This window comes from Typopeltis vanoorti, chromosome 1, assembly GCF_054136105.1.
Source record: "Typopeltis vanoorti isolate ZY-2024b chromosome 1, IOZ_Tvanoo_1.0, whole genome shotgun sequence".
Lineage (NCBI taxonomy): Eukaryota > Metazoa > Arthropoda > Arachnida > Uropygi > Thelyphonidae > Typopeltis > Typopeltis vanoorti.
Window position 1 is genome coordinate 18,371,735 of NC_143549.1, and position 24,521 is coordinate 18,396,255.

The window sequence follows — 24,521 nt, forward strand, 5'->3', positions numbered from 1 at the left end:
GAGAAATAAAGGTGATTTTTCCAAAAAATGTGTTTAACTTATTTTTTTACAAAAATTTACAAACAACTCTCATAAAACATATTCAGAATATAAATTTATTATTCTACTTCTTAACAAAGAATTGAGCTAACATGATTTGGCAGGCGGTCTGTTTTTTTTTTTTTTTTTCATGCAGCTGACAGTATGACTGTATTGCTTTTTCTACTCTTCTGCAAATTTTACTGCTTCTCTCTCTTTATCAGGGTCAGTCTCTAAGCATTGCTGCTTAAAAACTTCAATTGTACAAAATATATTTTCAAATTGTTTCTTTGGCTTGTCAGTGATTAAATTTTCTTCATATTCTTCAATCTTCCTGCTGTGTATCTAAATTTAGCAGGTTGGAATTACTCAATTTCTCATAATAAGATTTAATTAACTTAGATTCATTTGAAAAGCCTCTAAAGTCATTTGCATAATGTGGAAGAATGTGCTTCCAAACCGCTCACATATTGCTAGCAGTAATTTCCTTCAACTTTGCAACTTTATAACCAGCCTGAGATTTCTCTGATTTGGTCCAAAAAGTGTTGGAAGGCATTTGCTTCCAATAAAGGTGGGTTTCATTGACATTAAATATTTGTTGGTCACAATAGTCCCTCCCCCCCCTCTTAAAAATCTCTGGATAATTTGCAGCCTACCTCCTTATCTGCACACCTGCAGCTTCGCCTGTGATTAGAATATTATGTAGGCTATTTCTCTTTTTGAAACACTCAAGCCAGCTAGCGTGGAATTCTTCTTCGTTTCCAGTGATAGCCCTTCTTTCAAGGTTGCAAAGAGACTTAATGCTTTTGATTTAATTAATATGGTCAGTGCTCAGCAGGATCCATTTCTGGTTACAATCTTCGATCCATGTAGAAAGAAGTCTGTCTAATTCAATCATTATAATACTTTGATTTTGAGTGCATGCATGATGAACTTGAAGCAGCCTTTACCTTTCTCTTTGTATTCAGTATCTTTGCTTAAAATTAATCTTATAGTTGATTCACCCATTTTGTATTCTTGTCCTATCTTTGTTCTGGACTCACCTTCATTTTTTTTTTTTTTTTTGTTATTTCAAGTTTTTCTTCCAATGAGATTACTTTTCGAATCATTTTCACACTTCACTTTTTTGCTCACTAATTCTTTTACTCATGATTAAAAGTTGGGAAAATACTTTAAAATAAAAAAAAAAAAAAGTAAGGAAAACAATTGCAAAGGAGGCACAAGATACAATCATAAAAATGCTATGTAATTAGCAGACGAACATAAATTTTGGCAGTAAATTTGGAACATAGTGTATATGGAAATAGTGTAGAATAGTGTAGCCATTAAAAATTACTTTGTAAAATGTTTTAAATCGGTAACTAAATTATTTCATCCTGGTGAGTGATTTTTTAAAATAGTTAGCTATAAAAAATGTATGGATAGAAAATTTTTAAAATCTGTAGCATTTATTTTTAAGATGTATAGGTGCACTAATCGAATTTGGATATAGAAAAAAAAAATCATGCACTAATCGGAGGTGTATTAATCATGGGGTTTGCCGTACTCAAAAGATCCATGGATTGGGTTCTAGTGGAAAGTTTGGGCTAGTAAATATTCATTAGAAATAATATTAATATAATGAGCTATTTTTTCATATTAGATTATAGTCAGTCCATTATAACTTTGTTTGCTGTATTGGAAGTTGATTGTAAATGGATCAAGAGAAAATATCATTATCCCAAGATGCCCATGAAGTCAACGATTTATCTAGGAAGTCCCTTTATCATATGAACAGCTCATCATACCTTATCTTGAACACTTTCAAATTCTCTGCATACACTATTTTCTCAGGCAATACATTCCAATCATTTACAACTCTCTATGCAAAAAACCGGCTTCTCATTCCCTTGCTCACTCCCTCCTTATGTAGCTTCCAGGGATGACCTTTGTTTTCCTCCCATATCCTAGCATTTTATGCAAAATCTCTTCAATGTTAATCTTATAATAACAACTCCTTACCAACTTGTACATCTCTATCATATCACCCTTCTTTCTCCTATCCACTAGAATGCAAATTGTTTCATCTCAACCTGGACCCCTCTCTAACATCTCTTCTTCCTTTTGAAAACCAGGTGACCAAAACCATGCACAGCAGTCCTTATGTAACCTAATCAGAGCCTTATACAATGGAACCATAATATCCTTACTTCCAAATGTCATTGTCCTCTGTATCATTGCCAAAATTTGTTGTACACCTAGACCTCTTTTTACGCGATAGATACATTCCTAAAAATTATGTGTAAATAGAATTCGCGTAAAATGAATTACTGACTCCATAGAAAAAGTGAAGATTGATTCCAAACCTGAAATATAAGAAAAATAATGAAAAAAAAAACAAACACTAAATTCATTAGGATCATAAGATTTTTATTTACATTTCATGGAGAACACACATACATATAATGAATTTTAATAACTTTAAAAAAACATATTCATTTCAGTCATTTGCTAAGGATTCTATAAAAAAAATTATGTTATTCGCTATCAGTTTCTGACAATAAATGCAAAAGCTTTTGTTTTCGTGAGACTGTAATATCATTAGAACTACTACATATGGTATTATCGTCATCGACTTCCGCCTCAACGTGTGGAATTCTTCTTGTCATGTCTTGAACAAAAGTACCACTGGTTGTTTCAGTAGTTTTAGGCATGAACTCAGTTATTAATTGCTGTTAATAAAGTTAATAAGTCATGATATAATTCTCTACATATTCATTTCAAACAACTGAAATGAGTGTTTTTTTAAAGTTATTAAAATTCATTATATGCATGTGGGTTCTCCATGAAATGTAAATAAAAATCTTATTATCCTAACGAATTTAGTGTTTGTTTTTTTCATTATGAAGACATTAACAACTTAAGCTCATGTGAAAACTTCCCAGCACGTTCTTCATTTGGATCATGTCGGGGAAAATAATTGCCTAAATTACTGGCCAGTTTAAGACCTTCTTTAATTATATCAGCAGTAACAGTAGGATTATCTTGATCATTATCATTAACTTCTTCACTTTCAGGAGTCTCAGAAACAATCTCCACTATTTCGTCTTTGCTAAGAGGTTTATCAATTAACAATTCTTCGATATCTGCCGATGTAAGATCATCGAATCCTTCTCTGCCAATTTCACATGCCAAACTTATTATATTGGAGAATTCTGCAGTATGATTGAAGGGAACAGGAGCATTCCTTTAACACATGTGGGCCAAATAGCTTTCCAGCATGCATTCATAGTTTCTGGTCTCAATTCAGATAACAATAATCAAACCTGATCAATACAATCCATAATTGAAAATTTTTTCCACACATCCATAACTGACAGTGTTTCATCATCATTTATCTTGTTCAAAACGTACTGAAATGTTCGTCTGACGTAATTTTTTAAAAGTCGCTACTATACCCTGATCTAGAGGGTTGTAGCAAAGATGTGATATTGGGCGGCAGAAAAAAAAATTGCACATTTGGGTGTTCTATGGTAGGATGACTGGGTGCATTATCAAGAATCAAAAGCACTTTAAATTCGAGACCCTTGTCATTGAAATAGTGTCTAACTTCTGGCACAAAATGTTCATGGAACCACTCAGTGAAAATATCAACTGTCACCCAAGCTTTTTTGTTGGCCATCCAATGAACTGTGAATTTTTGAAAATCTACGCCTTTCATTGGCCGTGGTCTTAATGATCGATTTATAAGCAGTGGTTTTAACATCCGATCTCCTAACGCATTCGAACAAAATAGGAGTGTTATGCGATCCTTTGTTGCTTTGAACCCACCAACAATTTTTTGCATTTTTGATACTTAAGTTCTGTTTGGCATTTTTTTTCCCAGAAAAAGCTGGTTTCATCCATATTCCAAACTTGTTCACGAGTGTAGCCTCCATCTTCAATTAATTTAGCAAGTTTTTGTGGAAATGCTTTGGCAGCTGTTTCATCAGCAGAAGCCATTTCACCTTTAATTTTTATATTATGAAGAGCATGTCTTTTAATAAACTTAGCCAGCCAACCATTACTTGCATGAAATTCCTATTTTTTCCTCGATTGAGATGAAGTATCTAGCTGCAGTTTTTTAATCTGTTCATAAAATCTCAATGCTGATTGCTTGTTGGAATTCCTTCAACTGGCATTTTTTTTTGTACATTATCTTCTATCCGCATCATTAAAGCTTTTTTGGCCTTTTCTAGAACAACATCTCTTGTGTATGATGATAATTTCACACTCGATTTTGTACCAGAACATACCACTTTTCTAATAGCCTAGCCTCTTCATTTTTCTTTATAGATCTGACAGTTGATTCACGGACACCAAAATGCTTACCCACAGCCATCACACCTTCCTCAGTTTGAAGACTATCTAAAATTTAAATTTTTATATCCAAGGAAACGGCTTTTCTTTTCTTTCATTTTTTTTTTTTTTTGTTATCGGCAACATCATGTGAAGACTGGATTAAAATCTTCGGTTAATGAAATGAAAGTTTGAAAATTACATATAGCTTACCATTTATTATTTCTTGGCAAAATTATTAATTTTATAACATGATTTTTATTTTGATTTCACTTAAAAAAAATGCAAATGCAAAAAATGCGGTAACTGTGTTTTCTACTCAAACACTAAATTTAAACTGCTAAGAACTGCTTTTTTATGTGCAGTCAGTTATGTATAATTCAGGGAATTGCCAATAAATGAAATTCGTAAGAATTTAGAATTTTCTTAATTGAAACGATAATGCAATTCTATAAAATTCTCAGAATTTTCTAGAATTTAGAATTTTCTTAATTGAAATGAGAATGCAATTCTACAAAATTCTCAGAATTTTCTTGAATTACGGATTTTTTCCTAACTTAGACTTTAGGTTGGTCTCGTAAAAGTCAATAAAAATCGCGTAAAAAAAATTTTTTTTTGTGATATCCCAATTTGCGTAACTCCGAATTCACTTAAAAAAAATTCGCATAAAAAGAGGTTTAGGTGTATTTTAATCAATCTTGGCAATATGTTCTCTAAATTTTAGTTCCTTATCAACCATCTCCACAAAATCAAAAGGCTTATTTTCTCCACCTACAACAACATATTTCCAATAAGAGTAAATCGAATACTTGCAGAAGAAGAGTTTCCATATTCTTGGCATAAGTCAATTCTCATTGCTATCCCAAAACCTGGAAAAGATCCAACATGAGCAAATAATTATCGACCCATTGCTCTGACCAGCTGTTTTTGTAAGATATAGTGAAAATGGTTAATGCCAGACTTCTCTCGTATTTAGAAAGCAACAGTCTTCTTTCCAATACACAATGTGGTTTCCGTAGACATCGATCATCTTTAGACCATTTAGTTCGGTTAGAAACTTGTATAAGAGATGCATTTCTGAAGCGAGTACATCTTGTCTCGGTTTTTTTTGACATGGAAAAAGCTTATGACACAACCTGGAGATATGGCATATTAAAAGACCTCTATAACCTAGGTCTCAAATGACACCTTCCAATATTTATTAAAAACTTTCTGTCCAGGCAAACTTTCCAAGTCAGAGTTGGAAGTACGCTATCTCGACTATATCTTCAAGAACAAGGTGTTCCTCAAGGCTCTGTCTTAAGTGTAACCCTTTTTGCTATTAAAATCAACTCAATCATTGAACAGCTTCCTCCCGCTGTAGACAATGCTCTATATGTTGATGACATCACAATATCCTGTCACTCACGTAACACGAGGGTAATTGAAAGACAACTTCAGCAAGCAATTGATCATGTCTTTCTGTAGGATCTTAATAATGGGATTAGGTTTTCAACAGAAAAAAGTGTCTGTGTACGTTTCTGTCAAAAACGCACTCATCACCCAGATCCTGAACTAAGAATGGGACCTACTGTTTTTCCAGTAACTACAGAAACCAAGTTCTTGGGAACTCATTTTTGACAGAAAACTCACATTTCTAGCACACATTCATCAACTAAGAGCAAAGTGCAAAAGAACTTTGAACCTCCTTCACACTCTCTCCTCTACTGGGTGGGGTGCTGATCGAGCTTCATTGCTCCATCTTTATCGTGCACTTATACGTTCAAAGCCGGATTACAAGTCTCAAGTCTATGGTTCGGCAGGACAGAGTAACTTACGATGGTTGTATTCCATCCATCATCAGGGTGTAAGGATAGCTACCGGTGCCTTTCGCACCTTACCCACTCAAAGTCTCTATGTAGAAGCAAATGAACCAGCTCTATCACTTCGACGGAAACAGTTGTCTCTTAATTACGCCCTAAAAATAAAATCTCTCCCAGATCACCCTACATGGAATAGTATCTTCTCTCTGCATTGGGAAGCTCAATATCAAACACATCACACTGCTATACATCCTTTGGTATGTGTATTAAAGAAACTGTGCAAGCTGTTAGTATAAATGTTGACAACATTAGCTACACTAAACATAACAGCATTCCTCCATGGCCGGTTTGCACACCATCCTGTGCACACCATCCTGTAACCTCTCACTTTGTCAGCTACAGAAATCTTATACCCCATCATCCATTTACCTGCAATTGTTTAATGCACACAGAGCAGCACATGCTGATTTCTTACCCATCTATACTGATGGTTCAAGAACTAACACCTCTGTTGGCTGTGCTGCTGTGTTTTCTGACATGATTATCTCAAATCAGATCCCACCAGACTGCAGTAATTATACAGCAGAGTTACATGCCATTCAGCTTGTACTTGTGCATATAAAAGAAAACTGCTACCAAAAGTGTATAATTTATAGACTCATTGAGCTCTTTAAGGCTATCTCCTCTGGTATGTATAATCCTCATCCAGTACTTTATGAAGTGCTACACCTGCTTCACAAAATGAAAATCCTTAATTTCGATGTTCAGTTCTGCTGGATTCCAAGCCATATCGGAATCAAAGGAAATGAAGCTGCAGATGCAGCTGCTAAATCAGCCCATACCTTCTCCACATACTATTTGATAGTTCCATATACAGACAACTTATAAGATCAAAGCTAATTGCTCGGTGGGAGTTAACATGGCAAGAAACATCAACAAAAAAATTATGTAACATTAAACCTGAAATTAAACACTGGCATTCTAGTCAATGTACAAAGAGAAGGGAGGAGGTTGTCCTTGCTAGGCTCCACATAGGTCACAGTCACCTTACACATTCTCATTTACTGAGAGCTGGTGATCCTCCCGTATGTGAAAAATGCAACGCACATCTCACTATTCATCATATTCTGGTAGATTGTCAAAAATTTACACAAGAGAGGAATGAAATTTTCACCTTGCTAGCATACTCAGGCAAATTGCATGATGTTTTTAATTTTTTAGAAAGAATTAATTTGTACAAACACATTTGACCATAAATTTGTTAATATGTAAATACTTTTTTTTTTTTGCTTAACTTAACTTTTATACATATATATTATTCGTTAGGTTAAATCTGACTAATTATGTATTACCATGGGCGATCTTGTATATTTGTTTTACCCTGCTGTAATTTTGTTAATATGTAAATACCATAATGCTAAACTTAAATTTTATGCATCAATGCTATATAATAATTCCTTTCTGACTCTTTAAGTATTAGTATAATAATGTTTGTTGTAAACTTACTAGATGTAGACACTGCTTTCCTTGACTTGTTTTGTATATTTATATGTTAATCTATAGTTATCTATTTATCTACTGCTGAAACCTCTGCAGTAATTTTGTTTATATGTAGATACTGCACCACTTAACATACATTTTGTGTATGCGTCTTATTTACTACTTTATTTTTCGAATAATCATTTAGTGCTGTAGGACATCTTACTTATTTGTGTACTTTCTAGTAATTCTGTTTATATGTATTCTAAATTCTGTTTCTACTGCATTGCTAAATTTAATTTTCATCCATGCATATTGTATAATAATCCCTTTTTGCCTATTTTTGTACTGCTATGAAGGCATCTATTATAATTTTACACATATGTAGATATTGCATTCCTTGGCTTAGTGTTTCATATATTATGTATTAACTTATATTGTTAACTATTTTTGCACTACTGTAATAACCTCTGACCTTGTGTTTTGCTGTGCCCTCTGCTGCAGTTCTGTTTACCTAGATGCTGCTTTGTGAAACTAGATTCTTGTACAGACATTGTTTACAATTCTGTAAATGCTAATGTTGTAACATTTAGTATGGCACAGTATGACCTTTGTAGTTTTTGTGCCGAATAATCTATAAATCAACCAACCAATCTCAATAACCCCCTGATATTCAGTCTTGTTCTCCTTGTTCCTAGTCATTTGTTCCTACCACTACTACCAACTCTTGCTCGCTTACTCCTCATAACAAATTCCCCAATCAATATTCGTTTACCCCCTGTGAAACAATCTTTGTGTATCTTCTTGTTTACTACACTTCTGATAATTAAATTCCCATACAATACCACTTGCGAGTCTTCATTACCTCATTATTACCAACATTTGGTTTCATCTTCTTTTCCCTTCCATATATATATCTATAATTCTCTTCATTTCACTCTGCTTCTACTTCATCTCTTGCTTCATCTTGAACTCAGCTTTCAAATTTTGTGTAATTTTTTTGGTATTGTTCACTCTCACTGTCTTATCATCAGTCGCACAATTTTGTTCACTGTCAACCTTGCTTGCAATCTTACTATTAATTGCTCTCTTTCAGTGTCATTATTGCATTCTTTGTCATCAATGAAACACTTTTTCTTGCTCTTGCTTTCACATGCTTTCTTAGTATTTGCACAATCTTCCTCGACTAGTTTCAGTTATGATGCCATGTTCCCTACTCTTATTTGAATAGTTCTTGTGGTTCATCAGAATATTGCACTACCTGCATATTCACATTTGCTCCTTTCTCTTATTCAGCATCTCTACATAAACATCTCATCTTCCTATGCATATATATACTACATTCATGGCATCATACCATTTTGCAAAATCCACACCATTCATTTTGCTTGTCTTTTGCAGAAATCTACATGCAAATATAGCTTTCACAGCTATTTTGTCGTAGAGCACTGATAAGAAACAATGAACATAAAGTGATATTGCTTAAGAAATTTAACCAAACACTGCATTCTACAATCAAATATTTCACAGTAAAACTGAATGTACAAATTTATCATCAGATATAAAATATTAAATTTATTATCACGTTACTGCCTACACGATGACCAATGTTTAGAAATATGAAACAAATGTATATACATTTTCAGTGTACATAGCTAACATGTTTCATTGGAAATAATGTTTTCATTTTCGATATGATTCAATTGATGTTCCAATAATTTTTCATTTGACAGCCTGATTGGGCAAGCGGTTAGCATACTTGCTCTTCAAATAGTTGACTGTGAGTTTGAATCCTGCCATGGGGCTGGATGCTTATCATTGTCTTTAGCTTTGAGATACAGTAAACCCTAGATTTAATGGACTAATAGGGGCTAGGGGGTGTCCGTTAAATCGCGAATTTTTTTAAATAAAAATATCTGTAACATTATACTTCAATTTTATCAATATTAGTGCTGTAATAACAAAAAAATTGTTTTGCACATAATTTTAACACAATTTTCAAACTTTTAGATAAGTTAATGTGAAGTTAATATTTGATGATGAGGTGCTTGGTTTAGGTAATCCTGCTTTGATAAAACTATCAGGGTTTTTTCTTTTTTTTTATTTTTGAATTTTTCTTTTTTTTTATAATTAACTCTCTAAAATTACGAAAATGTGTGTAATAAAACTGCCACAGAAAGTCATGCCACACGACAAAATAACCAATTAAAGTGCGATTGGTGTGATCATGTCCGAATCATTCGTCAAACAAGTTTTTCAAGAGGTGACTCATTTATGTCGGCTAAATTACTACGGTGTTTTTTCAACATGTCAAGCCTTTTTGCCAAGATTTGCTAAAAATAACAGGAAATTAATAAAAAATAGCCTGTTAATTTAATTATAAGCAAATCTTAGTTAAAAGCATTTTAAAATTAACAATGTTTAATTTTTACATGTGACATAAGGACCGGAAATTTTGTCCGTTAAATCGAGGGTTTACTGTATTTATATTTTATGGTTATGCCACTGCATGTTATATTCAAAAAAAAAAAAAAGACAATTGTAATTAATATTTTCTTTCTCCTCTCTTTAGAAATATAGAATGATAATTAATCAAATAAAGAGCCAAAAGGCTTCATTTCGGCGATGTAAAAATTATTTAAACTAAGGTAATATTTAATCCCACATTATTTCAAAGCCGAATAAGAAATTCTAAGATAGAAATCAAAGAGTTTTATGGTGAATATAGCAAGCTATAAAATTTGGCAAGTCCAAGCTTAAGCAAACACCTGGGTAGTACAATACTGGGCAACTCGTAGTAAAGGTGGATAAAGCTAGAATCACTATTCTTAGTATTAACCCTAATGTAAAACTCATCCCCTAGGAGATGTACGTTGTTTTACATTAAGGGAGATAGGTCACTACCCAGACCGGTTTCAACCTTTATTGAGGTCTCATCAATGAGTAGGTAGACCAATAAATACCAAGATTGTAGTGATAATAGCTTTAATACTTTACAGTACGAGTTGTTAAAGAGGTGCACAAATAAATTAATGAAATAAAGAGCCAAAAGGCTTAACTTTGGTTATGTAAAAATTATTTAAATTAACGGGATATTTAATCCCACATTATTTAAAAGCTGAATAAGAAACTCTAAGATAGAAATCAAAGAGTTTCATGCCGAATATAGCAAGCTATGAAAGTTCGGCGAGTCCAAGCTTAAGCAAACACCTGGGTAGTACAATACCGGGCAACTCGTAGTAAAGGTGGATGAAGCTAGGATCACTATTCTTAGTATTACCCCTAATGTAAAATTCATCCCCTAGGAGATATATATTGTTTTACATTAAGGGAGATAGGTCACTACCCAGACCAGTTTCAACCTTTACATTAGGGTTAATAATAAGAATAGTGATCCTAGCTTTATCCGCCTTTACTACGAGTTGCCCAGTATTGTACTACCCAGATGTTTGCTTACGCTTGGACTTGACGAACTTTTTATAGTTTGCTATATTTGGCATGAAACTCTTTGATTTCTATCTTAGAGTTTCTTATTCAGCTTTTAAATAATGTGGGTAATAAGGGGATTAAATATCCCCTTAATTTAAATAATTTTTACATCGCCGAAGTGAAGCCTTTTGGCTCTTTATTTCATTAATTTATTTGTGCACCTCTTTAGCAACTCATACTGTGAAGTATTAAAGCTATTATCACTACAATTTTGATATTTATTGGTCTACCTACTCACTGAACCTCAATAAAGGTTGAAACCGGTCTGGGTCACTACCCAGACCGGTTTCAGTGACCCGGACCCCTTAATGTAAAACAACATACATCTCCTAGGGGATGAGTTTTACATTAGGATTAATACTAAGAATAGTGATCCTAGCTTTATCCACCTTTATTATGAGTTGCCTGGTTATTGTACTACCCAGGTGTTTGCTTACGCTTGGACTCGCCGAACTTTTATAGTTTGCCATATTCGGCATGAAACTCTTTGATTTCTATCTTAGAGTTTCTTATTCGGCTTTGAAATAATGTGGGATTAAATATCCCCTTAATTTATAGAATGATATTTAATTTATATACTGGTGATGCATATTACTGTTACGGAAATATGTTTTCATTCTTAATAACTTCCACTGCAGTCAGTCGGTCAAAAATAAAACCAGCATTGTATAAAAACCTGAATTGTTGTTGTTCCTTTCATAAAATAGTTCCTTTCTTTTTATCATTTTGGAAAATTCAAAATCATCTAATACAGATTCCTCATATTTCTGTGTGATGTAAGGTTTCCTATATTTCATAGGTTTAGAAAGACAGATTTTACATCATCATCATCAAATTCCTACCATGTACCCTCAAGGGGTGTACAGGATATGACAGTACTACATGAAAAAATTACATCATTACTAACTTCCTATCTACAATTTTCCTCCAAATCAGTCTGTTACTTGTCAAGACTCCAACATTATCAGATCTTATATTTCTATTGTCTAAGGCACCTTGTACTGTATCAATCCACCTATATCTTGGTCTTCCTCTGGGTCGTTTTCCTGCCAACCTGGCAGAGAACACTTGTTTTGCTAATCTTTCCTCTCCCATTCTATTTAAATGACCATACCACCTGAGATTAGCTCTGCTAATGCATTCCTGGATGCTGACAATGTCAAGTTCTTTCCTGATATCCTGTTTTTAATATGATATTGCCATTGATGCCATCTGTTCACATCTATAATCTTTCTCAGGACTCTCATATCTGCGGTCTCTAGTCTTTGGTCAAGTGTTTTACTTCTGACCCAGCTCTCAGATCCATAAGTTAAAACTGGTTTGAACACTGTCTTGTATACAGCTAATTTAGTGTTCCGACTAATTTCTCTCTTACTCCATATGAATTTATTCAATTGACTTCCCACCATACCAGCTTTGCTGATTCTGTTGTCTATTTCTATATTTAATTTACCATCTTCAGTAAAAATCGTGCCTAAGTAGCTGAAATGTTTTACTTGTTCCACAGGTTCTCCATTCACAACACAGTTGACATTTTCAATGATTCTGCCTATTTTCATTGTCTTTGTCTTTTTATTGCTGACCTTCATACCATATCTATTACAACAGCTATTCAATTTAGTCAGAGAATCTTGCAGACTTGTAGCGGATTTATTTAGAAGTATAACATCATCCGCATAAAGCAAAGAGCTGACATTAACATCTCCAATTTTGATATCAGGTTTAATACCACTTTCCTTCATAATGTGATCCATATAGATAATGAATAACAGAGGGGATAATGTACATCCTTGTCTCACACCAGATTTAACATTAAACCATCTTCCTGTACTTCCTTCAATTCTAACTGCTGACTTACAACTCAAATAAAGACTAAGTATTGCTTGATATAATGCACCATTGCCCCAGATTAATGCCCCAGATTTTACATGAAGTATACAATTCTTTATTCTCCAGTTGACTTCCAAAAACAAGATAAATCTTTGTTAATCTTTTAAGATTTGGCAGGCTTTTTTTTATATTTTTAAAATAAACTCTGAAAACTAGTCTTTTCTTTCTTAGGGTTAAAGAATAGAAGTAAGAGATGCAAAATTCATCAGGAATTCTTAGTATTAGTTTCCTGATATATATATGTAGAAAGTATCTTACCTTGGGTATAATAAATGTTAAAGATACCAAGCTATTTTAAATCTGGTTTTACTCCATTTCCCAAGTAAGCAAACAGACAAATAAGTCAAGTTTGCACCTGCATGTAATGCAAGTCTAGCTGACCCTGCAGGTAGTGCAAGACCAAGGTAGCTCATGGTAAAAGGAGAATAAGCTCTGATCACTAATCTTAATATTTACCCATAATGCAAAGCACATCTCTTGGAGGAGATGTATGATGCTTTGTATTAAAGGCAAGGGGGCCACTACCCAGACCGGTTTCGACCTTTATTGAGGTCTCATCAGTGGGTGCCAGGCTAGAAATAACAAGATTTTAGTAATACAGAGCTTATAAGTATTTTACCAGAAAAGTTACCATAAGGTGTTTTAACCTTACTAAATAAAAATCTCAGGAGGAGATATAAATGTAGAAAGTAAAACCAGGTTTAAAATAGCTTGGTATCTTTAACATTTATTATATCCAAGGTAAAATACTTTCTACATTTATATCTCCTCCTGAGATTTTTATTTAATAAGGTTAAAACACCTTATGGTAACTTGGTCTGGTAAAATACTTATAAGCTCTGTATTACTAAAATCTTGTTATTTCTAGCCTGGCTCCCACTGATGAGACCTCGGTAGGGGTCGGAACTGGTGGGGGCTAGCTTTGAGAGGCTGTGCTTGCGAATAGGTTTTTGCCTGTCTCTAAGTAGTGCCACCACTGAGATTATGGCTCTGGCTGGTGGTGGGGTGAGCCTGCCACTGGGTAGATCCAACACTGAGAAGTTCTTCTCGGTGATGGGGTGAGCCTGTCACTGAGTGGAACAATGCTGAATTGGACGGTCTTTCGGCCACTATGGAGTGTCTAGGAATCGTCCTAATTTTTAGAGAGGTCTTTACTTAAATACACCTCAATAAAGGTCGAAACCGGTCTGGGTAGTGCCCTTGCCTTTAATACAAAGCATCATACATCTTCTCCAAGAGATGTGCTTTGTATTATGGGTAAATATTAAGATTAGTGATCAGAGATTATTCTCCTTTTACCATGAGCTACCTTAGTCTTGCACTACCTGCAGGGTCAGCTAGACTTGCATTACATGCAGGTGCAAACTTGACTTATTTGTCTGTTTGCTTACTTGGGAAATGGAGTAAAACCAGGTTTAAAATAGCTTGGTATCTTTAACATATATATATATATATATATATATATATATATATATATGTTAAAGATACCAAGCTATTAAAGATAATCTTAAAGATAATCTCCTATCAACAATTTTCCTCTAAATCAATCTATTACTTGTGAGCACTCCATATTGTCATATCTGACATTTCATGCTTCTAAGATACTTCAGACTGAATCAATCCACCTAGACCTTGGTTTTCTTCTTGATCTCTTTTCTGCCATCTTGGCATCAAACATCTCTTTTGCTAACCTTTCTTCACCCATTCCGTTTAAGTGTCCACTATCTTAGATTAGCTCTGCTGATACATAATGTCAAGTTCTTTTCTAATATCTTTATTTTTAATAAGATTCCGCCATTGATTCACTCTAATTTTTCTCAGAACCCTCATATCTAAGGTCTTTAGTATTTGATCAAGTGCTTTATTTCTAACCCAACTCTCAGATCCATAACTTAAAACTGGTTTGAACACTGTCTTGTATACTGCTAATTTGGTGTTTTGACTAATTTCTTCCTTATTCCATGTAAATTTATTCAGCTGGCTAGCCATCAGACCAGCTTTGCTTTTTCTGTTGTCTATTTTCAGATTTAACCTACTATCTTCACTAAAAAACTATGCCTAAATAGCTGAAATGTTTTCCTTGTTCTATAGGATCTCCATTTAGAATGTAGCTGAAGTTTTCTCTGCTCCTATCTATTTTCATAGTTTTGGTCTTTTTATTGCTGATTTTCATGCAGAATTTGTTACAGCTGTTATTCAATTTAGTTAGTGAATCCTGGAGACTTACACTAGCTGTGTTTAGGAGTACCACATCATCTGTATAAAGCAAAGACCTAAGTTTGACATCTTAAATTCTAATATCAGGCCTAAAGCAACTTTCTTTCATAATGTGATCCACAATTTGATGAATAAGAGTGGCATAATATGCCATTTTGTCTTATTCTTGATTATATACTAAACCATCTTCCTGTATTTTCTTTAGTTCTAACTGCTCACTTACAACTTAAATATAGACTGAGTATTGCTCTGTATAATGTTCCATTTATCCCTTATAATTATAGTGTTTTGAAAAGTTTTTCTCTGTGCACATTGTCATATGCTTTCTCCATATCTACAAAATTAAGTACAGACCTTTGTCATATTCTGATTTCTCAACTATGTCTTAAAATGTCTATTTGGCCTGACTCCAGCTTTTCTTCTTCAATCTTCTCTTTCACAATTTTTCTCAGCCTTTTTTTCAAGTTACTTGCATAAATCTTACCTGGAACACTTGGTAGAGAAATTTGTTGTAATTCTCACATTCAGCTGTATTCCCTTTTTTTATGTATATAGACAGGAACTATAAGAGCTCTAGTCCAGTCTTCTGGAATTGAACCATCTATCCAGGCCTTTTGAATTGCACAGTGTAGCCACTGCAAAAATTTTATAACCTAATATTTCAGCATTTCTGGTTGAATATCATCTACTCCAGCTACTGTTCTTCCACATTTCAAGTTTTTTATAGCTTTTTTCTACCTCAAGTCGATATGTATTTCTGTTTGCATTTCTCTTGAAATTTTTCCTCTAATGTTCTGTCAGTTTGTTTAACAGACTTTCATAGTAATTACCCCAGAAGGCTGTTATATCCTTATCTTCAGTTTTTACATCCCCATTATCATATTTGATTTCTTTTAAAGTACTCTTCTTGTATATATAATCTTTTTTTTTTTCTCAATAGCCTTCAGAGTATTTTGCCACCTTCCTGATATTTATTTCCTATATTCTTACTGATTCCTATGAATTCTGTTTATCTACTTTTACACATGGTTTAGCTTTTACATTTTTCTCTGTATTCTTTTAAGGTATCCTCCAACTTATTTTCTAGGAAACTTTTGGTATGCTTTCTTCTTTTTGATGACTGCTTCTCTCCACTGTGGTTTTATTATTATTTTTTTTTTTGTCTTTGTAGAATATTTCACCACATGCTTCCCTAGCTTCATTAATCAATGTTTTCTTCAGTATTTGCTTTTGAGACTCAAAGAGTTGGTTCTTGTTTCCCTGCTGTTTTATTTTTTTCAGGACTTTTCTATAGTTCAGTTTATAGTTTTTACCCATAAAAGCTGCTGAACTTTAATTATTTTTTATTTTTAACTTTCTTACAATGTGTTCATTTTTATACTACTCAAAACTAAGTGACGGATATTTTCAATTTCAAATCTCTTTTATCCTTACTCAGCATGAAGATAATGGACTTTTTTCTATTGAAAGTTAGTTATCTGATCTCATATGGAATAAGCAAGGTTTCCCCTAGAAATTTGGGAGGAAAAAAACCTGTTTTTCATCCAATGTAAAGGCAAATCAGTTATGAGAACACATGCCATTTACAGACAAAAAATCACTATTGGTGGTGGTGCATGGTAAATGTATGTTGTGTATCGATAGTAGTTGAAGGATTAAGTTGGGTAGATGTTGAGTTGTGCATTGGAATACTGTACCTTTCCACTATAAGTCTTTGGACTCTTTGGAGGTATCATAATTAATAATAATAAATTATATTCTCATTTTAATTCATTTGGATAAATGATTAAAATAGGAATATATTCTTGTGGGCTCTACATTTTCACCCACACTCATCTTTTTATACTTTAACACGTTCGCTGCCAACTACGAGTATGCTTGTAGTTCGTATGTGAGCTTCACAAGCCAACTACGAGTATACTCGTATGTCGATTACCAACCTCCTACACCAAGCACGAGTTAATCCGTAGTATAACACGTAATTTGTAAATCAATTTAAAACTAATAAAATCAATAAAAATAAAAACCAATGAATAAAATAAAAAAAACAATTTATTGAAATTAAGAATGGTACATTTTAAAACAATTTTCCATGCACAATGGTGCTTTTTCCTGACAAACAGGACAATAATAATGTGTTTTGTGTCATAGTTTGTTTCGTGTACACACACGGCATGGCTTTATCAGGCGATTCTTGTTTTCTGTTGGTGGTAAAATTTCCAAATAATGAAAATCCTGATTCCTCCTGATATTCTCTGAGGCTGTAAGCTCATCCATTCCAACAAAAACTGAGATAAATTGATCTCTAAATTTTAATGCAGTAATTGCATTTCCAGTAATCATGTGATAAAATTTATATGCATTTTGAATGCATACCTCAAAAATGCGTATTGCTAATTTCTTTGGCCATCTAATTGTCTTTTGTAAGGTGGAATAGTAAGAAAGCATTTGATCAGAAAGATCAGAGCCTGACATACCCAAATTATAATCCGCAACGATATTTGGTTTTAATTGAAATTTACCATTCTGATTTTGTGCTTCAACCATTTCAAATTTGTGCATATTTGAAATGGAAAGAACTTCTCTCATATCTTTCCATTTGCTGACTACAATAGGACCTTTTCTTTGCCAGACAATTTCCCCTTTCTTTAGTTTCTTTTGAATAACATCTGGTGGATTGTTTTTCCTACTATTTCTCAGCGTTCCACACACACACACACACACACACACACATATGTTTTTCTGTCGGTAAGCAATTCCATCAGAGCTACAGAATTATAAAAATTGTCCATATGCAATACATAATCCCTATCCAAATATTCTTCCATCAAGTGGAATACAATATCATATGCATGACTCATTTTCGCTAAAGAGGATTCAGATTTTCCTGTATAAATTTTTATTTTTATCACCAATCCATTCGATTTGCATAGTTCATAGAATTTCACGCCATATTTATGCTTTTTGTTTTTTATGTATTGCCGAAATGCCAGTCTACTGTACCACAACACCATTGACTCATCAATACATAAGTTTCTGTCTGGTGTGTAGCTATTTCGCATTACACTATTAAAATGATCTAGGACTGGTCTTAATTTGTGCAATTTATCATTAGCTGCTTGGGAATTATCTGCAGAATGCAAATGACACAGTAAAATTTTAAATTGATTTCGGCTCATTTTAGAGCACCAAAATGGCAAATTGTAAAGTTGATTTATACTCCAATAAAGCCCAATAGACGGTAAATTACAAGGACCCATATGAAGTAAAAGTTCAAGAAATAATTTCATTTCAGGTATGTCTGTTGCTTTCCAGTTTGACATTCTTTAACTTTTTTGATCTGCGCTCGGCTTTGCTCAATATTTTGTAAAGCATATAAATTGGTTTGTTCTACTAAAATTGTGAGAAAATCTTCAGAAAAGTTCAACTAACCTTTTGATACTGAAATTTCCAGTATCAATTTTAAAACCTGCAGTTTCAACAAAGTCTAATTGTGGGGACTCTTGTTCTGAATTTTCCCAATAAGTAGATGTTGATGTATGTGGACTGTTCAATAAGTAATAAGACTAATTTTACTGTAGCGAAACCACTCATCACAATATAATTTCTGTGGAATAAAGAAATGTTGCTGTCTGTATTAACAAAAGAGGTTGATAGATGGCATATATGGGCCGATGTGCCAGAGTGTCACGTGACTAAACACAAGCTCATTTTGGCCTGCCTACGAGGCGTGACCAGTCTTCGAAATGGAAGCGTCCTTGGAACAGCGTTATGCAATTAAATTTTGTGTGCGTTTGCAAAAATCGGCATCGGACACTTTTAACATGTTACGCGAAGCTTTCCACAATGAAGCATTGTCGAGGGCAAGTGTTTTTCGCTGGCATAAAACTTTTACGGAAGGAAGGCAAAATGTTGAAGATCTTGAACGTGAGGGAACACCTTCAAAGTCCATCACAGAGACAATGATCAACACAGCAGCGATTATCATCAAGCACGTCAAAAGGAAGCGTCCATTGCTGAAGAATGGCTTCTTATTGCACCATGATAATGCGAGGCCACATATTGCTGGTTGTGTAGTGGACGTTTTGCAGAAGAACAACACAGATATCCTACCACACCCTCCATACAGTCCTGATCTCGCACCATGCGATTTCTGGCTGTTTCCTCAACTCAAGCCACAAAGAGGCTGCCATTTCGAAAGCAACAAAGCATGTCTAAAAGCTGCAGAGGCGGTTTCGAAAGAACTCTCAAAAAACGGACTCTCACATGTGTTTAAGAAGTGGATGCAGCGTTGGGACAAATGCATCGCGTCTCACGGTAGTTACTTCGAAAAAGACCAAGTAAATGATGACAATCAAAAGTAATCTGTTTTCTGTATAAATATAGTCTTATTACTTATTGAACAGCCTACGTATTTGGCTGGCTGCTAACTTCATCTTCAAAAGTTTCTTCATCATCTGAGTCACTGCTAGAGTCGTCTGTAGGATCATCTTCAAAATCGGAACCAAATATTTCATGAAATTCATCATCGCTCATATTAGCATAAGCTTCTACTTCTATATCAATAAGTTTTCTTTTACTGGCCATGGTGAAATTGAAGTTTCTTAGAGACTAAGACTAGACTAGATGCAATAAACACCGTCATCAGTGCATGTAATATATAGGTGGAAGTGATATGAGATTACTCGTAGTTGGCATATGAAACAAAATTCTGTCTGATAAGCCGGCTATGAGATTACTCGTAGTGACTTTGAAGATGGGGGTGATACGAGATTACTTGTAGTTGGCATATGAAACAAAATTCTGTCTGATATAAGCTGGCTACGAGATTACTTGTACTGACCTTGAAGACACAAAAAGCACTTGGCGTGCGGGAACAAACTATGCCTGAGGAGCGTGGCAGCGAACGTGTTAATGAACCTACTAACTTCAAATCCTATCGTATAGTTTTGCTGACAATACAATCCATATCTCTTCTGTCTTTGAAAACTATGCAGTACTCAGGTTAATCAAACATTGCGATTTTCATGGCTAGTATCTTTTAAAAATAATATATATCTACAGATTATCCTCACTCTCTCTCTCTCTCTCTAATGGGGTGAGGGTTGAAGATAATCTATTGAACTTAAATACCATCGAATCACATTCCTGTCTTGTTTCTAAGAAGAAAGATCGTAGTTTATTTTCTTTATTTTTGATGATATTCTGATTTCCATCAAGATCAGTTTCATCTTGAGTTGACTTTCATATTTGTTTTATCCTGTAACAAATACACCACATGAAATCCATTTTCTGTTTTGTTTCTAAAAATCAGTCCTTTTTTTTTAATACAAAGTACTGTTTTTCATCTGCATAACTTCTGACAATAAAAATCAAATTCCCCCCCCCCCCTCCATCTTAGAATGCTGTAGAATGGTGTTGGTAGTGATGGTGGTGTGGCAAAAATCTCTCTAATATTCCTTCCCTCAGTAGGTGATATCGCATTCTCATAAATGTCATGTTTCTCCATTGCCCTTTTTTTCAATAGCCATTTGATTCTTTATTGAACTAATAACCACCATTTCTCCAAATCCTCTAAACATGTAAGATAAGAAGTAGCTGTTGGTTCATTCATAATTCAGCTCCAGATTTATTGAACCTAATCCCATCCTCCTCCTTTCATTTCATGCCTTCCCAATACTGTTTAGCTACTGACTACAACCTTTATCTCTTAAAGAAACATATTAACAAAATCTTTCTACTTGATCATTTGTCCAAACAAGGCACTGTTGTGTTATAGATTTGGTGACCTCCTCTGCGTATCATTGATTTGTGTGTGTGTGTTTGATGTGCTCTTTTTACACATGCATTATATGATTCTGATGCAGACAAGTTTCATAACTTAATAATTACATTTTGTTAATTCACACGAAAAAACAATGAAATAAGTAATAATATTTATTTAAAACCATATATTTCATCCTGCCTTAAAAATATTATTACTTATTCCTTGTGTTTTTTTCCTCTGAATTAAAGAAACCTCTCTTGACACAAGTGTTTTCCCTCAAAGAACAGTTAATAATTATATGTTATCTTTTTGCATTTGTATTGTTACATATAAATATCTATAATAACTTTGTTTTGTATTGCTGTTTTAGGATGATATGCATATTATTATAAGAAAGCAGTTGACTAACAGCAATCCTAGGTAAGTCTGTATTATTATTTTTTTTTTAATTTCTTATTTACTTATTCGATGGTATAATTTTATGATATTTTGTTATATTTTATCTGGACAGCATCAAGCAGTCTTTCCTGCTATCCCATTTGTAAGAACAATATGGTATGGACAGATTTAAATACAGGATGTGAACTTTCAGCAGTGCAGTTTAATAGTTGTAATGGTGAATTTCTTATAACAAAAATGTCATTATTTTTTGTAGTTATTGCTAAAGGTGTTAACCTAAGCTTTATAAAGGTGGTAAATAACTTTATTGACTAGTGTAATACCACCAGATTCTTATTATAATTGTAGCAAAAAGTTAAAAGAGCTCATTTACTAGGTTTAATGGAATAAATACAGCACAGAGCAACCTGTCATAGAGACATTTTCAGGGATAATATTTGAAAATTGTAAAGTCATACACAAAAACACTCAAAACAGTAAGTGAAAAAAATTAGACTAAAAGCGTAAAGTCCTATGAGTAGCACCCTCTATGAGTACTGTTGACTAGCCTTAGCTATTGGTTAGGAGGGCTGAGAATTAAAGCTTCCAAAAATCTTGGGAAGTTTAACACAACATTATTAAGATTGGGCTGATTTATCAAATCTGCTACTGATCTAAGAAAAATATTTCATAACAAATATTCAATTATATGCTGAAGTACAGTAGTATTTTTCCATTTGATTCTGTGCAAGGTGTTCAAAGAGTGGTCGGCCAAACCAGACTGACCATAGTGGTGCAAACCAGCATATAATTTCTAATACTAGACTCCTAATTCTGGATGGATTAGGCATAGCAAACAAAGATAAACAATAATGTAAATGGGAACTTCATTTATCCAGGGAACATAATTGGCTAGTCTTTTTAAAAAGGTGAAGGGACAGTGGAATTTACCCATCTGTGTTAAGTTTAAGATAATTTTGTTTTTCATATAAGGCTTTTCATATCTATAGATGTGCTAGCTTTGTATTATTACTTTATGAACAGATTGCTGCTATTCGTAGTAATTTATCTGCCATTAATGTTGCCCTTAGGTTTCTGCACTCAGAACTGTCTTCTGTTCTCAACACTGAGCTGTAGGGCATTCTTTCTGATATTTCTGAAAAATCTGCCCATAAGATATTTCAAAAAATTAAGGATAAACATATCAAAAACTGGCAACCTTAGTAGGTCTGTTTTTCAGCCACATTGTCACCCTCTTCAAGTTTAATCTTTTATCAGAAAACTCTGCAAAGCAACTATTAGCACCTTAGTCTTGGCCACAACTTTGAATTAGCATCGCATCAAGTTCCATCTTTAGATATTGTGCTGCATATGGAACATAGCTTCTGCTACATGCTTCCCACAATTGCCAATAACACCAGGCTTGACATTGCTAACATCCTTTGAAAGCGTCACTGCCAAAAAAAGAAATCTCTCCAATAGCCATTTGCATATTCTCTGTAAATTAAATGACAATAACATAATAATCACTAGAGCCAACAAAGGTAATGTTACTGTGATCATCAGTACTAGTGATCATAATCAGTAAATGAATGTGTTGCTCAGAGACAGCATTAGTTATAAACCTCTGGATTATGATCCAACCATTCTCCGGGAAAAACAAACAAAAAAAAAAAAAATCATTATAAAGCTTCTAAAAAAGGCTTCTTATTATCTCTTGGCCTCGTGAAATAGTTAAAACAAACGGTTTAGTCCCTTCTCTCCTTTCCAGATATTATGCAGCTTGGCTAAAATTCATAAATCTAATATCTTTCTCTGTCCCATAGTAGATGCTATAATAATTATAGCCTGTCTTAAGTTAGCTAAACAATTAGTTGTTGGAACGTACATCCTAATTTCGAATCTGCCATTTTGTTGTAACGTACTCTTATTAATAAATCTATTAATTGCCAATTGATCACTAATACAAATATAGAGAAATTTATATTTATACTGCGCCACCCTATATTTAGATTAGTCTATATAAAATAGTAGAATCAATTTTCAATTAAATTAGCAGTCTCTTTACTCATTCAGGCCGAATTCAATATTTTTCATTTGAGGCTCCGCTAGATTCGAATTATTTATGAACGGTGCAATAAAAAAGAATCAGGCAAACACAGTATTGAAATTAATAAAACAAAACATTTAATATAAGGTTATAAGATAAATACATGAATTCCACTTCTAAAATGAGACATTACAATTAAGTTAGTACATCGGGTCAAATCATTTATATTAATTCAGTCTTCAAAATCTTCACATACAAGTTTCACAGTTTTCTCAATTACAAAATTCCTTACTCAGATTAATACAACAGAATTTCTTGTTTAATTAGGTTGCTCATATTTCTCAGTTATACTCCACACTTAACTCTCAGCTGGCACTTATCATATCATTAAACACGGCAGATATTATTTCAAGGCAAATTATTTTTAACTTCTAACTTCGGCGATATGCCACAGTAAATGTTAGAATAAGCGAAATGGAACTATCACTCAAATCTTCATACACAGAAACAAATAAAATATGACTGTCCTTACCGGAATTTATCTTCAGCACGTCAGATTTAATGTGAGTACATCTTCAAATTATATTTATTAGACCTATGGAACACATTTAAAAAGAATTCTTCAAGGTCATAACTAGATTATTATTTGTCGCGCTTCACAATTCTCGACGGCAACTATAGGGCAGGTTGAAATCCTTGTTTACTACTTCACAACAAATTAACCTCCGTACAATTCTTCCTAAAAGCATATAGAAATATGTAGTAATTCTAAGCTAACTGGATCTATTCTGAATTCTTCATTAACCTTCCAGTCCTTTAATTATCCAAATACGGCACCAAATTCCTATTAATGCCACTGCTGACTTTACTTTCAGCTATCTATAAGTTTTCACTTCGTCTCTGCTCACTTCTAAATACTACTCTCTTGAATTCCTGCCCTTCAGTCCTTTTTATTTACTTTCACCCCCTTGATTATATCCTTCCTTCTTCCCCTTCAAAAACTCTTTTTTTTCTCTCTCTCTATATTACTACTCATATATATTTTTTCTCTCCTCGTTATCGAAGCTCACGGTCTACCCACGCGTGCTCCATTTTATTTCTCTCTCCATGGCAA

At 33.7% G+C, this 24,521-nt stretch overlaps 1 protein-coding gene across 5 annotated transcripts in view; it reads left to right on the top strand.

Annotated features, from left to right (window-relative positions):
* The window catches only part of Fancd2 (Fanconi anemia complementation group D2), an 883,021-nt gene that overhangs the window by 277,839 nt on the left and 580,661 nt on the right, over positions 1-24,521 (top strand). For all 5 annotated transcript variants that reach the window (XM_090413132.1, XM_090413256.1, XM_090413216.1 and 2 more), the window contains one exon: positions 21,350-21,399. In XM_090413132.1, coding sequence (XP_090269258.1) covers positions 21,350-21,399 — 50 coding nt within the window. The remainder of the gene's footprint in view (positions 1-21,349; positions 21,400-24,521) is intronic.